Source organism: Vicugna pacos, chromosome 4 (assembly GCF_048564905.1).
Source record: "Vicugna pacos chromosome 4, VicPac4, whole genome shotgun sequence".
Lineage (NCBI taxonomy): Eukaryota > Metazoa > Chordata > Mammalia > Artiodactyla > Camelidae > Vicugna > Vicugna pacos.
Window position 1 is genome coordinate 58,795,966 of NC_132990.1, and position 16,091 is coordinate 58,812,056.

Here is a 16,091-nt window from a genome sequence, read left to right on the forward strand (position 1 = left end):
ATACATTTGGCACATCTGTGCAATGGAATACTATCGAGCAACGGAAAGGAACTACTTCTACACACAACAACACAGATAACTCCCAAAAGCATTTGCTAAGTGAAAGAAGCCAAACACAAAAGGCAAGAGAGTATGGGCAACCCTTCCAAGCGTCTTGACTATGAAGGGGAAGAGTAAAGACAGGATGGCATCTGCAGAGGCACATGGGTTGAGGGAGGGTTTCACGATCTCTAAATTCACACTGGATTCTCTGAATAGAAATAGGAGAAAATCTAGAATCTCTTTCCATAAAATATCTCTGTGAATCTTCACAGGCCTTGACTTTGTGGCTTACTTTCCAGAGGGAATGGAAGGGAATGAATCTATCCAGACCACTTTGCACTGATTTCCTTTCAATCCCTTGAATGTGTAGCACTTTCTTATCTAGAGTCACCAAGCAAGCTGATAGCTTCTCAGAATGCCCTCCCCCTGTATCCCAGCCCTCCCACCTCTCAGGCCAGTCCCGTGTGTGCCCACGCTTTCTTGAACACCTTCTCTTAGCAGGTCCATTTCCCTTTTATTCTCCATCAGAGTATTTGTTTTAAACAGCTTAATTAAGATATAATTCATAAACCACAAAATTTCCCCAGGATGTACAATTCGGTGCTTTTTACTTTATTCAAGAGTTGTGCAGTCATCATCAGAAATTAATTTTAAAACATTCATCACAGCATTTTACTACTTAGTTTTTATAGCAATATCTTCAGCCTGTGATATGTTTATTTTTCTATTTCTCTGTGCTTTGTCCTTATTCATTAGCCTGTGAGCTCCCCCAAGACAGAGACTGTGACAGCCACGCTTACAGCTGCATCCTCAGCACCCAGCAGACACTTACTTACTGAAGGTCCGGGCAGTGAGGCACGATGAAAGCCTGAAACTTGTCTCACCAACTGTTCATTGCAGCAGGTGTAGGACACCTGGGTGGGAGCCAGGTTCCCACTCGGGAAACCGTTAGGAGCGGAGGATTCTCAGAGGGGGTGTAGGAGGGGACTGTATGCCCCGGGAGGCTTAAAACCGTGGGGTGGGGCCATGGTAATTTGGGAAATCATATTCAATATGTCGATTGTTTTCAAAGAACCAAGTAGGGAAAGTAACGCTGGGCAGTATCTTCCTGGCAGGCGGGAATATGCAGAATGTGGAGCGGTAAGAAGGGCGTGGGGTCTTCAAAGTGATGGAACACCGCATTAACGCGCCGCAGCGCAGCTGGAGTTTCCCTTGGGAAACTCAGACAGATGCCCGCTGAACTGGCACAATGGCGTTTCCGAATGGGTGCCCAGTGCAACCTTGCCAATGACTCAATCGTTTTCCCTGCGCGCTCTGGGCTGTGCCACGTGCCGCAGCCGCGCATCTGCCCCTCCCACCGGTTCCCGGCGTCTCAAGGCAGCGCCGCCTGTCCCAGGGGAGCCGCCGGCGCACCTGGCGCCTCGGGCGCCCGGGCCCTGCGCGCTGGTGGCCACACTGCCCCGGCGCGCAGCTGCCTGCGCGCTCCCTCCCCAAACACTTAAGTAGAGTGGCTTGTCTAGCGCCCAGCGAACAACATTATCCAATTGCTTCCCGTTTTATTCGCAGGCTGGGAGCTGAGAGAGCCTGAGCGTTCACTTTCAACCCTCAAGGGGAGGAGGGGGTGCGGGCAGGGAGGGGAGACGCTCCCGGCACCACCTCTCGCGCGGCGCGGCCAGAGCGCCCGGCTTCGGCAGAGGCCAGCAGCGCCGGTGAGCCCCGCAGCAGCGCGCCCGGCCGCCCAGAGCCCGGAGATGGAGTGAGTATCCCCGCGCCGCGCGCACCACTCGCTGCCTTCCCCTCCTCGTGTTGCCATGGCGACCGAGGCAGCAGGCCGATCCGGCTCTGATCCCGGTCTGGGATGGGTGTTTAATTTCAGCCGCAGGTGTATGCCTGGCGTTTCTATAGCAGCAGCCGCGGTGGCAGGAGCCAAGGGGTAGGAGCCCCGGGATTCGTGGTTTTGGCCGCTGCCTCTTGGCCAGCAGGGCCTCCGGAGGGGATGATGTTGCTACGGAGGGAGGCACGTTCTAGGCTTCCCCGTCCTTGCCCTAAGCTTCCGCTACTCAGGGAGTTGGCCGCAATAGCCGTTACTTCCGATTCCCAACCATGTCAGCATTATTGGACTGCAGTTTTAAAAAACGAGGGGGGGGGGGTCACTGCGGATCAGAAGCCAATGTGGTTCAGTGTGAAGCGTGTAATGGAAGGATGATGAGTTAGTGGGTAATACGAGCCAGAGCTGCAATACCTTGGCTACTAGAAACCATGAGGACCCCAAATAATTGATTTGTTCCTGGGGTAATTGAGAAAGGAGACAGACCGTAGGACCGGCAGCCAGGGTTTAATTACAACGTTTGGCACAGTGGGCACCGCATGCGAGGGGTGGGGAAGAGAGGGCCAGAAGGCAAGAGGGGCGTTAACCAGAAAAGACACAATACAGGGCCTCGGTGCTGGTTCAGACTGGGGTTCATCTCTCCTCTGTCTTTGCATCCCTGCGTTGCTTTTTTGGTCACTCTTTCAGGCTGCTACTGCAGCAGAGCCACTCTGACAGGCGACAGGCTCCAGGAAAGGGTCGTTTTGGGAGCCAGCTATTAGATAACTGCTCACTTGGTCAGCTTCTCCTCCTCCTGTTCTCTTCCCACGGGTACTCCCTGACATTGAGACTGTATGAAAATCATATTGCAGCCTGGAGATAATGCCCTGTTTTCAAGTATCAGGACTTTCATGCCAAACCCAATAAACCCTAGTTGCAGCTTTTAGCCACCCCCTGCATATCTGATTGTGTGGATGCAATTTAATCCTCACCAACAAGGCTGCTAAAGCAGAAGTGAGAGATGGTGTGGCATTTAGCAGTGATGAGTTGTAGATTTCAGCCCCTGCCTTGGCTGGTTCAAGTGCTATTGATTTCCTACACCAGTAATTTGATGTCTTCTGAGCCTCAGTTTCCTTATTTATACAAGGGAGATAAAGATGTTCCTTACCCACTTTTAAGGGTTAAGAGGATCGGATAATATTTCTATCTCTTCTAAAGAGCTCTGTCAATTGTATGGTGTATACGAATTTAAGGAGCTAATGATTAAGCCTTTTGGAGTCAGTTTGCTGGGTTTGAGTCCTTTTACACTTTGCTGAATGACGTCAGCCTCTCCGGGCCTCGTTTCTGGGAACAGAAATAGTAATAATAACTCTTTCCTGTGATTTTTGTGACGATTAAACGAGTTGACACATACAAGGTTTTTAGAATAGAGCCTGGCACAAAGTAAACTCAATGAATAATGTTAATTACCTATGAATAGTATCTATTATCATTATTACTATGGTCTCCAGTGTTTTCCATTGACATTTATGGGATGTCAGGTTGGCACCAAGCTATTTTTTTTCCAGACAATTGATTAAAAAATACAATGCCCCAAGGGCAACTGAGAGTAGCACAATTCCTAAGATACCTTTGTAGATGTGGAGATTCAACCAGAAGACACAGCAGGCTTGGGGATACAGAGCATAAACTGGACAATGCGCCCCTGGCCTGCTCCATTCCCCTCCCACGTTGCCACTTTCTTGACATGGAGACTGTTTTTTATAAGAGACTGAATATGAGTCTAGTCATCCCATTGTGTAAGGTTAAAGAGTTACCCTGGTTGTTTGCTGGGGCAGTAATTTTCATCTTTACAGTCTCATATTAGTATTAGTACTCTAATGTATAACGTATCTCCCAGACTTAAAACATGGGAGTTTAGTAACTGTGTAATGGCATACAGGATCTGTACGTTTACTTCCTCAGACCTTCCCCCATTTCCTCTCCATCCCTTGCTAAGCTTTTGTTCCAGGTGTGCCTGTCTCTCACCTGAAACTCCTTGTGAACAAAGACCTGTCCCATCACACTCCCCCTCTCCCTCCTCCGGGATCCTGGTTGGTACCTCAACCAGCCTCCTTCTCCCCAGTGAACCTGGCCCCGACTTTCCCATTCCCGAATGACATTCCAAAGCCCTCCTTGCCTTCCAGTTAACCTCCCGTATTTCTAACTGACTGTCTGTTCTCTGCCCCATTTCCTTTGCTTCATTAATGCCATTCCCTTTTTAACTCTTTATTTCCCCTTTCAGAATACCACTTTTTTTCTGTCCTACCTTGAAATTTCCCGTATGTCATATCTTGTTCTTCCCCTCAATCTAAACCCTCCCTAAATCTCATCCCAGGTAGGACAGCCTCCTTTAGATAGGAGTGAAATAGGGACTCAATTCTCCTTACTTACTGTGTCCAATTTATGTTTAGGAAAGCAAATTAAAAAGAGGAATAAAATTCACTTCCTGATTTTATTTTTTTATTTAACCAACATATATTTGTAGAGATTAGCACTGGTCAACAAAATGGTTATGATTTTCATCATCTGGAGTTCATAGTCTCATGAAGGGATAGATGTTCAACCAGTAATCACAAGCGATCTTTAAATACAGAGTGCAATAAATGCCATGAAAGGGGAAAAAAAAACAGAGAAAATGGCAGGAAGGGGATATAGGTTAGATTGGGGGGTCAGTGAAGCCCCTCTGAGGAACTGAAATCTAATGTGAGATCTAAAGAATGAGTAGGAGTTAGCTAGCTGAGGAGTAGAGAGAAGAAGCACTCTGGGCTGAGAAAGCAGCATGTGCTAAGGCCCTGAGGCAGAAGAGACCTCAGCAAGTTGGAAGAACTGGAAGAAAGGTCATGTGGCTGGAGTTTTCGCAGCGAGGGGAAGATGGTTCAGAGATGGCTAAATGCAATGGAGCCACCAAAGAGATTTTTGCACCTTTCCTCATTTAAAATGAATGGCACAGAAAATGTGTCATAGCCAACAGAATGCTGCAGGTGTCTGCAACAGGAGAAGGGAATTATCCATTTTAAAAGCCAGAGAGTTTGTTGTCTGCCAATATCTGAGCATTTTGAATAAGCCAAGTTCACTCATCTAAAATGACAGAGTAAAAATAAAAACACAATCATTTATTCATGAGAATGATTAGTTTTAATAGAATAAGAGCATCTTAGTTAAAATGAGAAAGAAGTCTAGATAATAAGCTAAGAGGGTCCTAAGTGATTGTACTTGGCAGCCTTCTTTGTTGGGTTGAGTGGCAGATCAATGTGTTTGTAGGCATGAACTGTAGTACCTGCAGTTACTAATTTGATACCACACCTACAGGCTTTGCCAGACACTCCTCTAGAACAGTTTGGGAGCCAAAAGATAAAGAGAACATAGCATGGGAACTCTTTTACATTGTTCCAGTTTGTCAAATTTAGACTTGATTGATTCCTTACTCGGACAGTTAAGAAAATGAGCAACCATCACTTAGCCTTCCATTTACCATTTGTTGCAGTTAATAGTGTGAATTTTACGTCTTCAAAGTTTTTAACATTTGCAATGTTGAACTGTAAACATAATTCATTCAACTATGAATTCATAATTCATGGTTCATTCAACTGAGTGTCATTTATGTACTAGGCACTGTGCTGAGCACTGAAATTACAGTAGTGAACAAAACTGAAGCAGATCCTCCCCTCACAGTGATTCTATTTAATAATGGAGAAAAAACATATATATATATATATATATATATATATACATATATATATATAAAAATACCAGGAAGTGATAAATGTTAAGTATAAAAGTAAAACTCAATAGGAGACTGGAGAGCGATAAGGGAGGGTTACTTTTGATAGAGTAGTCAGGGAACCTGCTGGATTCCGAGTTAGTGAGTTTGAGTAAATGCTTGAACAAAGTGAGAGGCTGAGCCATTGCAGAAGAAGAGCAGTTGCAAAGGTCCTGAGGTAGGACCATGCTTTGTCAGCTTAGTTTTCACCTTGGGATCCAAAGGGAGTCCAGATCACCACCAGCCCTTTCACCAGTGGTTGTGTTGATTTAGTGTTCAGTTGGAAGGCTTTGTCTTCCAGTGGGGCCCAGGGGTGTTATATTCTGAATGCCTTTTTGTTGCTTTTATGAACAAACCAATTGCATGTGTATAAAATTATAGAATCATGTTTTCCCTCCTGTCATAATCCTATAAGACATTGTTCCATTGTGTTCTGGCATGGACAGTTTCTCTGGAAAAGTCTGAGGCTAGCCTGATTAATTCCTCTGGCCTTTTTTTTTTTTTTTTGGTCTTTTGCTGGTAAAATTATTTTTAAACATCAAAGTGTAGCAGCATCTTTTTCTGTGATATTTCTCACTGTAAGTCATTGTGTCAGTTTTTCCTGGAAAATGGTATGTTCCTTTGATCTGAAGATTCATATTTTCATTTATTTTTTATAAAGGTGTTTTCTTCCTGGCCTTCAATTAAAAAAATTTGTTTGTTCTATTACCTACAATAGGTACATCTATTACTCACTGCCCTCCGTAGTTATTTTGAATTGCTTTCATTTTTCCTGATTTTCCCATGAGTTTTTGTTACATTTTAAAATCTATCCTCTAGGCAGCTGTTTTTTAGCAATATTGGTTGAGTTCTTACCCATTCTAATGTAGCTTTTAACTCTGTAATGGTTATATTGTTATCATCACTTTATTTTCTGACTCTGCCAGCTCATTTTGCACTTATTTTTTAGAGGGTTCATATTTTCTTTAATTTCTTCAAATGTATGGAGAAGTGTTTATCTGAAAATTTCATCGATTTTCTTGTCATTTTCGTGAAATATATTTATCTGTCTTTTGCTTGTAAATCGTTCCTCTCTTTTTAAAAATAATAGTTAAGTATATAGAATCCACACAGGTTGACAACTTTGCACTGATTACCCATTTCCAAATGGAGGTAATCCTGGACAAAACTGCTATTTGTCCAAGAATAAGTGGGAAGGAAAGGAGCAGTGTTTGGAGCAGACAGTGACTTTGGATTAAATATTTTGTCTCATAAAAATTTCTTACAACTTTACAATGTCTTCTGTTTTAAAAATGCCTTGTAGTGAGTTAGTGGATCCCTCAGGTCATGCATCCCAGACTCACACATCCCATCTCACTTTGTGTGTGTGTGTGTGTGTTTGTGTGTGTGTTGGAGTCGGAGGGACACACAGCTACTTAGTACTTATTTATCACTACATAGTTGACTCTGTTTAGCATCCCAAACACTGCAGGTCATCTACAAAGGTAATTTTTATTTTTCTTCTCTTTTTTTACATCTCTCACCTCCAGACTGGTTCTCTATGTTTAGATGGTAAGTTTCAGGCTTTCTCAGATAGTGAAGACGGAAGAAATTCAGTGTCACTTTCTGCACCACTCTGGTATGGAACCAGCCCCTCCACACAGTTGTTTCCCATGTTCCCTGTGACCTGCTCACACCATGCCTCACCATTCCAATGCTGGGCCTCTCTGAACTCTCTCCTTACTTATACAGAAATTTGCAAACCTATTGAGATGTGTAAAAATCTAGATCACCTTTTAGGGTTGTCCATTGACTGAATCGAATTTTTACTCTTTTTAGCAGATAATTCTTATAGTCTGTGATTTGAGAGTCTTCACTCTTTGCAAGTTTCATTGTAGACACATTTTTCTTTCCAATTTTTCATTCTTTTAGTTCATTTCAGCAGGTTTCAGGGAAATAGAAAACTTGCCTTTACCGTATCTTTGAGTGACTGAATCAATGAATCATGGGTTCCTGGGAAAATAATATTAGGAACTACCAAATGTCATTGTTATTGGAAAATTTGTTATACATGTCTTTTTTCAATCAATTCTTAGGAGTGTATATGGCAAAATAGGTTTATGAATGAGATCATAAAGACTTGTAGTGGATGAGTTTTGGAAAGGGTGGATGTTCTGTGTCACCTATCAAATCCGCTCTCCACCCTTCCCCCATTGCTTTGTGCCCTCGCAGGCTGATCTCTGTGGTCTACATCACTAGGCTCTCTTGCCCTTTGACTTTCTGTTGGGTTGGCTCAATGGAAGGCACCAGCCAGAGACCCAAGGGTGAAAGGAGAATGAAGTCAGCGTATTTCTTCTATGATCTCCTTTCTCACAGGGAAGTGGGTTGCTGTCCTTCTCTAAAGGCCTCAGCCCCTGCCTGCAGCCTTGTGCTACAGCTATAGCTCCAGTTCTCTCCCAATTCTGAGAATCAATCCCCCTTGCCTTTGCTTCTCCTGGACCAGGTGTGGCGATGGCCTCCCCACTCTGTTAGGCCCTGGTGCGTCACCATCCTTGTTGGTTTTCCTTCACTCTGACCATGCCTTTGTAAAGCAGCCCCTTTCCTAAGCTCCCCCCAGTTATCCAGTTTGAATGTGCCATCTCTTTCTAGCTGGGATCCTAACTTACAAAGGATAGAAGGACAGAATTTGATGGTTTTTGTCTGCATATTCTGGCCATTGGAGCTCAGGTCTCCAAAATATGAAACTGGTGTTGACAATCGTTAAGCACTTACTCATGAATTTGAGAAGGAGAAGCTTCAATTCCACCAGGTACCAACATGTTCATTTGCTTCCTGTAGAAAATGTCATTTCTCTTATTACTTATAATAAAAATCCCCCAAATTTGACTCCTCAGAGGGAAGACCAATCTCAGTTACAGAGAGGCTTAATTAGAATTTTATCTTATTTAAAGAAATGAAAATTTCTTTCTTCTCATTATAAGACGAACTGTGCTAGTCAAAATTCTGCTTTGTGACTAGAACTTCATAGTATTTGACCTACTGTTTAAACAGAAATGGTAATTTCACTAATCAATAGTACATAAAGGAATGCTTCCTAAATTCCTACCAAATCAATAAAATCTGTCCCATCTTATTTACTCTTCTTCACAGATAGCACCAGAGCATAGAGTATATTCTAATCAAAAGGTATATTTTATAAGTTCTGAATGAATGGGCTCCAAATGAAAGATATTAGACTCCATCTATTTTTTTTGCATTCTTTTTTTAATTGAAGTATAGTTTTCAATGTTGTATCAATTTCTGGTGCACAGCATGTTTCAGTCATACATATGCATATATATATTCGTTTTCATATTCTTTTTCATTTTAGGTTACTACAAGATATTGAATATAGTTCCCTGTGCTGTACGGTATAAACTTGTTTATCTATTTTATATATAGTAGTTGGTGTCTGCAAATTTCGAACTCTCAGTTTATCCCTTCCCATCCCCTTCCCCTCACTGGTAACCATAAGTTTGTTCTCTATGTCTGTGTAGGCTCTATTTTTGTAAGTATTTCCTACTTGAAAAGTAAGTTGTTTAGACTGCTTATCTTGCTTTAAGTCCCTCCATTTCTTTGTCAATTGTGTTCATTTATTTATTCATTTCAGCTCATAATTGTTAAGTACCTACTATGTGCTAGGCCTTGTTCTAGGCCCCTGGGGTACAAATATGAATATGATGTAGTTCCTGCCTTTAGGGAAGCCACAATCCTTGAGGAACAAGTATAATTGGCTAAGTAATTATAATAAAGTGTGCTAAGTGTTATGCTAGGGGAAGGTAGATGAGATACTGTGTGAAGCCCACGGCAAGAGGACAAGAGCCTAAATGATTCTTAGGAGTTCAGAGATCCTACCTGACGCCCAGATCCCAGCCTGACTCAGCCCCTGAGATTAATTTAGCTTAAAAACATTTTTGTTTTTATTGTCTGGACTGGTCACCTGACAAGAGCTTAAGTCACTTTCAAAAAAAATTAGCCAAGCCAATCCCAATATTAAAACTAGACTGAAGAATGGATGGTCTTCAGTGTTTTTATTTGCACTAATGAGCCTATGACTAAGGCTCCCTACATGACGGTTCATGCAACAGTACTGTGGTGCACGTCTGCCCCCTTGAGGAATCAGAAACTCCGCTTTCAGATGACAGTGCAAAGCAGGATCACCAAGGAAGCACAGCAGAACAAAACAGAGAACAGAATGCAAAGAAAACAAAACAGAACAGAACAAACAAACAGACAAAAGCACAGGAAGATTTGCCAGGCACTGCTAAACCTTTTTGGACACTTGATTTGTTTTTAGCCATCCTTGTTGAAATCATGTCGAAATCCTTTAAATTTTGAAAAGCATTAAGATCTGCTTAACTGTACCTATGAGTCATACTGGGAAGCACTAAAGAAGTTGATCTAGAAACAATTTGGAAGTTCTTTATCCTTCTAATGCTTCCCTTATCTTATCTTCAGAGGCAGAAGTGCCCAGCATTTAAAGTTAATGACACCAACAATAAAAGCTCATTTCCTCAGAGACTTGCGCCCTGATGCATAATGAATCCTCTGGGGACAGCATGAAAAGGCAGATCCTGATTCTGCAGGTCCGAGTGGGACTTGGAGAGTCTACATTCCCAACAAGCTTCCTAGGAGATAATGATGCTGTTGGTCTGGAGACCACACTTCCAGGAGCAATGTTCACAGTGCAGAGACACTGCATATAATGCAAGAAATGACGGTCTCATCCTTCTATACTTCCTCCCCCCAATACAGCCCTCCTGCTAGGGGGTTGCTCCTATGAACTCGAGTCCAGCAATCTGTGAAACAGGCCAGTCTACAGAGCAAAACCAGGTTCTTCATTTTAGTTGGCATCACAGGGCGGTTCCATGTGGATAAATAAAACATTTTTTGGAAAGTCAGGGCAGAATAAGTGGCTGTGAAAAACGTGTTTACAATGTAAATAAATGTACACTTATTTTAAGAAATACAAATTTGAAAAGTTTGAGGGTCATAAATAATTTAAAATCTAAAAATGTTTTTCTTTGGCTAGTTCCTTAGTGTTTAAAAAATAACTTGTGAATCTGATTACCTCGGGTGTCTGCAAATCAGTAAAATCTTAGTGTAAATATCAAGCTATGATTCTATAAATATGATACTCATATGGATGTGAATATAGTATGTTTGGACCAAGAAGCTTGTGGTTTCACATTTTCTGAATAAGATTGACCAACTAAGAGATCCTTACTATTGAGAGCCAGGGAAGAGCAACCTATTTCGTAAAGGTTAATTCAAACTTGTTTTTAAGTTGGGTTTTCACGTACATGAGATGGCAATTATCCCCCAAACTCTTTCCTTGTTATTGGAGCTAAATAGTCTAAGGACAATATATATTTGAGAATTAAACTGTACAGAACAAGGTTTAGTTATGGATTCTTGATTGCTTAATAAAAGGATGGCTCTCCAAATCTAATTACACTTGTGTAAATTAAAGCACAGTTCTTAATGGCTCCCGATTTGTGTTCCCCCAGCCCGTGTCAGCTGCAAAATGTGCCTTTCTGTTAATTTCACTCGAGGTCTTAAAATGAGAAGCATTATATCGTGTCAGGGTGCTGTGCATATGGCTTCAGTGCAAGAAGAATAGGAGGGAGTGTCATGCCCTGGAAAAACAGAGATTAGGGTGTGTGTGTGTGTGTGTGTGTGTGTGTAAGTCTTCTTAAGACCTCCCTCTAAAATGTGTATCTGTGTCTTATTTGTCACTCCCACTGCCTCGCCGATACGGGTAGCCCTCCTTTTCTTCCTTATTCCTAATTGTCTCTGTACTTCTCCACTTTGCTGGTCTCTCGATGGGGTGAAACCCTAACAGGTCCTTCATGTGTGCCCTGAAAGACGAGGGAAGCTGGTTGTCCACCCTGCTTTCTCTTTCTCAGTGAGGGGGGCTCTGTCTAGCTGGGACATTCCCTTGGCACTGAGCAGTGCCAGCGGGCCAGCCAGCCTGGGGAATAGGCTGGTGTAGACAAAATGAAGCTGCCCTTCCTTCCTGTTTGTTTGGTTATTTTTGTTCCCCTGTGTTACTGAAGTTTCTTAAGTAGACTTCTGAGCTCTCCAATAGCTACTTTTTTTTTCATGGATAGCTGTCTAACTGTTGATCTTCGCCGGGAGATAGAGTCTCGTGTCTCCCACACTGCCATCTTGGTGACGTCACCCTGAAACCGAATAGAGCTCTGGTTCATTTCCAAAGCACACATCTGTCTGTCATGTCTTAAGCCGTATCCCTAGATCCTGACATTCTAGGTGGTACTAAGATGCAGGTACCATGTAGGCATCAACAGCTGGGGGCCTATCTTGATACTCTCAAAGCTTAGGTTGTGACTGCTTTTGATTATAGAATTAAAGATCTGTAGGGTGGAGGAGCATAAACCAGAGAGCAGACATTTTAAGTATCATTGCCTGAAGTCTCCCTAGTGCTGGAGTGGAAGCTTGGACCTGCGCCTGATGAAGAAACCTCACCTACACTTAGATGATAAACTTATAAATAGGTCTGCATCAGGGGAAGGTGAAAGATTTGTCTTTTCCACAGTTGAAAATTAGTTATTGGCTTTTCACAGATGTCCTTTATCCAATTTGGGACATTCCTTTCTTTCTCAAGTGTGCTGATTGTGTTTTTGTTATTTTTAATGAACAGCTGTTACATTTGTCAAATGCTCTTTCCTAGATCTAATGAGACAATCATATGTATTCTCTTTGCTAATATTTTGTTCATGTTTTTGCATCTATATTTATGAAAGATGTTGTCTGTGGTTTTCTTTTCGTGCAATGCCCTTGTCAGGCTTTGGTGTCAGTGTTATGTTGACATCATAAAACTAGTAGGGAAAGATGTCTTCCTTCTGTATTTCGGGGGGAGAATTCAGTAGCAGTAGTATTTCTTCCTTAAATGTTTGATAAAACTCACCAGTGTAATTTCCTGGGCTGAATTTTTTTGATTGAAAGGTTATTCATTACAAATTCCATTTTAGTCAAAAAAAGGACTACTCATATGTTAACTTTCTTTTTGTGTAATTTTCAGTAGGTTGCATTTTCCAAGGAATTTGCATATATCATCTAAGTTGTTAAATCTATCGACAGGAAGTCTTTCATAATATTTCTTATTATCTTTTTTTTAATGTGCCCAGGAATCTATAGTGATGTTGCTGAAATCACGCCTGATATTTGTCATTTGTATTTTCTTTTTTCTTGATTAGTTTTCATAAAGATGTATCAATTTTGTTTATCTTTTCAAAGTACTAACTTTTGATTTATTGGATTCTTCATTGTTTGTTTTCCATTTGATTTCCATTCCTTTCTTTATTACTTTTATTCTAAGTACTTTCAGTTTATTTTGTTCTTTTGCCAGCATCTTGAAATGAAACATAGATCATTAAAAGATCTCCTTTTCTAATATTAATATTTCAAGTTGTAAGTTTCCTTCTGGGAATACTAGCTGCGGTCATCATGTCTCCTTAGCCTCCTCTCGTCTGTGATGATTTCTCAGACTGTGTGTGGTTTTTATTACCTTGACAGTTTTGAGGTGTATTAATCATGTATTTTATAGAATTTCCCTCAGTTTGGGTTTGTCCCATGTCTTCCTCCTGGTTAGAGTGGAGTTCTGGCTTTTTGGAGGAAGACCACAGAGGTGAAGTGCCAGTCTCGCCACATCATCCCCGGATACACACTATCAGCGTGAACTTGTCACTCAGACATGTTCGCTCCCTTGATTGTGACAGTGGTTTCATGTGTGTATACATCTATCTAAATTCATCAGATCATACATCTGAAATATGTGTAGTTTACTGGACAGGAACCACACCACAATAAAGGTGTTAAAAACACACATGGCTTATCACAGATGATACTAGCCTTGATCACCTGGTTGAGGAAGTGTTTGCCAAGTTTCTTCTTTGCAAGGTTATTTTTCTTCCTTTCCCAAAGGGCGGGGAATTAAGCTCCACCTCCTTGAGGGGAAAGTACCTGGATAATTTATTTGGAATTCTTCTGTAGGGAGACTTATCTTTTCTCCACCATTTATTTATTTATTCAATCTTTTATCTATATCAGCATGGACTTATGGATATTTATTTTATACTTTAGGTTATTATCCAATGCTAAATTAAAATTTTGTTCACTGTTTTTGTCATTGTAATCTTTCTTAGGTTGACTATATGCCTAAATGTAGTTTTTCTTAAATTATTATTATTTTTTAAAACTGTAGTTAAACTACAAAACCCAAGGGAAATGAGAAAATTCTAAAAGGGACCATAGTAAAAATGACATTACATATAGAAGGAAAGTGATTAAAATAATGACTGACTTAGGAATACTGAGAGTGAAAGACAGCAGAAGGAAATCTTTACAGAAAAAAATGTCAACCTAGAATTCTATATCCAGCAAAAAATACTCTTTACAAATGAAGGTAAAATAAAGACATTCACAAGTGAACAAAAAGCAGGAGAATCTGTTACCAGCATGAACATGTTACATAAAAACATGCTAATGGAATTTCTTCAGGCTGAAGGAAAATGACACTAGATGATATCTCAAGAGTCAAAAAAGGAATCACAGAGAAATCAGAAAATATTTCAAACTAAATGACAGTGAAAGTACAGGAAATCAAAATTTGTGGTAAGCAGCGAATATGCTCAAGTTGAGACAAATGACCTATAATCACCCTCTGGAAGGAATTTGCACGAATTATGAAGCTAGTGGAACTGAGAAGAAGACAGAATTCAGCGTCTTACCCATTCTGTGCCTCTGGAAAGCGAGCAGCCTCACATCCCCTAAAGAAGGTCAAGAGAGTTCTCCCTGCCTCCCTCTCTGCCTGATTGTACAGTCAGAAAACCAGGCAGCTTTATCTCTATTCATTTCAAGGCCTATATTCAATGACTGCCACGCCAAGAAAACAGGGAAGAAAACAGAGGAATTATTGTTTGTCCACTGTAATATTGGAGTGTAGCTAATGAGAAGAGTACTACAAGTCAAGGAAGAGATAATTGGGTGAATGTTGGTGTCTTCATTAAGAGAGAGGCTACAGGAGGCAAGAGCAGATTTAGATGACAGATGATGAGTTCAGTTTTATACATGCTGAGTTTGAGGCTCCTGTGGTGTTTTATTATGATCATTAAGATTTGAGGTGCTTTGAAATTTAATTACAATCATTCAGATTTTTCAAATAGATCCAAGGGAATAACTGGTATAAACTTGGCCACGTGATTGGAGTTTAAGTCAGAGGTGATATGGATTTGAAGTCAAGCATATGGATGAAAGAAGAGAAGAGGGCCCTGGATAAATCCCCAGGGAGCACCAACATTTTAAGTACAGGAAAAGGAAAAGGAACAAACAAGGAGGACACAGAGGAGAGATGGAAAGACGTCATGGAAAGAGTGGTGTCTTAGAATCCAAGGAAGTAAAGTGCTTCAAGAAAGAGAAAATAGTTCACGGTGTCAAATGCTTCAGATTAGGGAAGTAAGTAAGTATGTAAGCTGAATGTAAGTATTAAGATTAAGTAAGATGAATGCTGAGACTTGATTGCTGGAACTGAGTACTAGTTATCCATTGGTTATCTTTAGCCAAGAAATTTCAGAGGCATGATGGGGGTAGAAGTGAGAGTCCTATGGGCTGGATGAATGTTAGGGGCAAAGTAAGGTCACAAGAGTCATTCCAGAAGTTTGACTTTGAAAGTAAAGGACAGTAGCTAGAAGGTTATATAAGATCAAAGGAAGCTTCTTTTGTTCATGAGAAAGACGTGAATGCATTTACATTCTTAAGGGAAGAAAGCAACTGAGATCAGTATTGGAGAGAGAATGATGAGCTGGTTCCTAGCGGTGGACCTAGAGAGGAACAGGTAGATTTGTTGGCAAACCACGTACTCTGTGGTTCACAAGACCCAAATTAGAGATTTTGGAGATCCCTTAGTTCTTAAGTGAAATTATGCTGCTGTAGGGATCATATATAACCTTGGCTTTAACATAAGGTTTGACTTGGCCATAGAATTCTTGCCAAACTAAGGATGGGGTTGGCTTTGTCCTTTTTAAGGTAGACCTCAACTCCCTAACTAGAGCAATCATTAAAATGAATAACATTAACAGAACAACCTAGTAAAAACAGTTTAATTCTAAAAAGGCTTTGAGATGATGTATTGTAATAAGCATGTGTTTTTTATTTTAATAATACAATTGGATACAAAAATGGGTGATAAAATCAAGATAAAAGGAAAGTTAGGTTTGGGAATGTAAAGCTGAGCAGGATTAGGACACAGCAAATGCATGTCACATATGTTCTGTTCAGTTGCTGAAGGTGGGCTGCAAATTTGGCTCTAGGCTTGCCAATGGCCAGAACAAAGATGGAAAACAATTGGTTACAAGATTAAAAAATACCTAAGCCAAAATAAATAGATAGGTAGATAGACAG

The 16,091-nt window shown here is 41.0% G+C and overlaps 1 protein-coding gene across 2 annotated transcripts in view; it reads left to right on the top strand.

Moving 5' to 3' along the window:
- The first annotated feature begins 1,778 nt into the window (after positions 1-1,778).
- PALM2AKAP2 (PALM2 and AKAP2 fusion) overlaps positions 1,779-16,091 on the top strand; it is a 418,898-nt gene continuing 404,585 nt past the window's right edge. For both annotated transcript variants that reach the window (XM_072959888.1, XM_072959891.1), the window contains exon 1: positions 1,779-1,798. In XM_072959888.1, the coding sequence (XP_072815989.1) occupies positions 1,794-1,798 (5 nt within the window). In that variant the 5' untranslated portion in view covers positions 1,779-1,793. The remainder of the gene's footprint in view (positions 1,799-16,091) is intronic.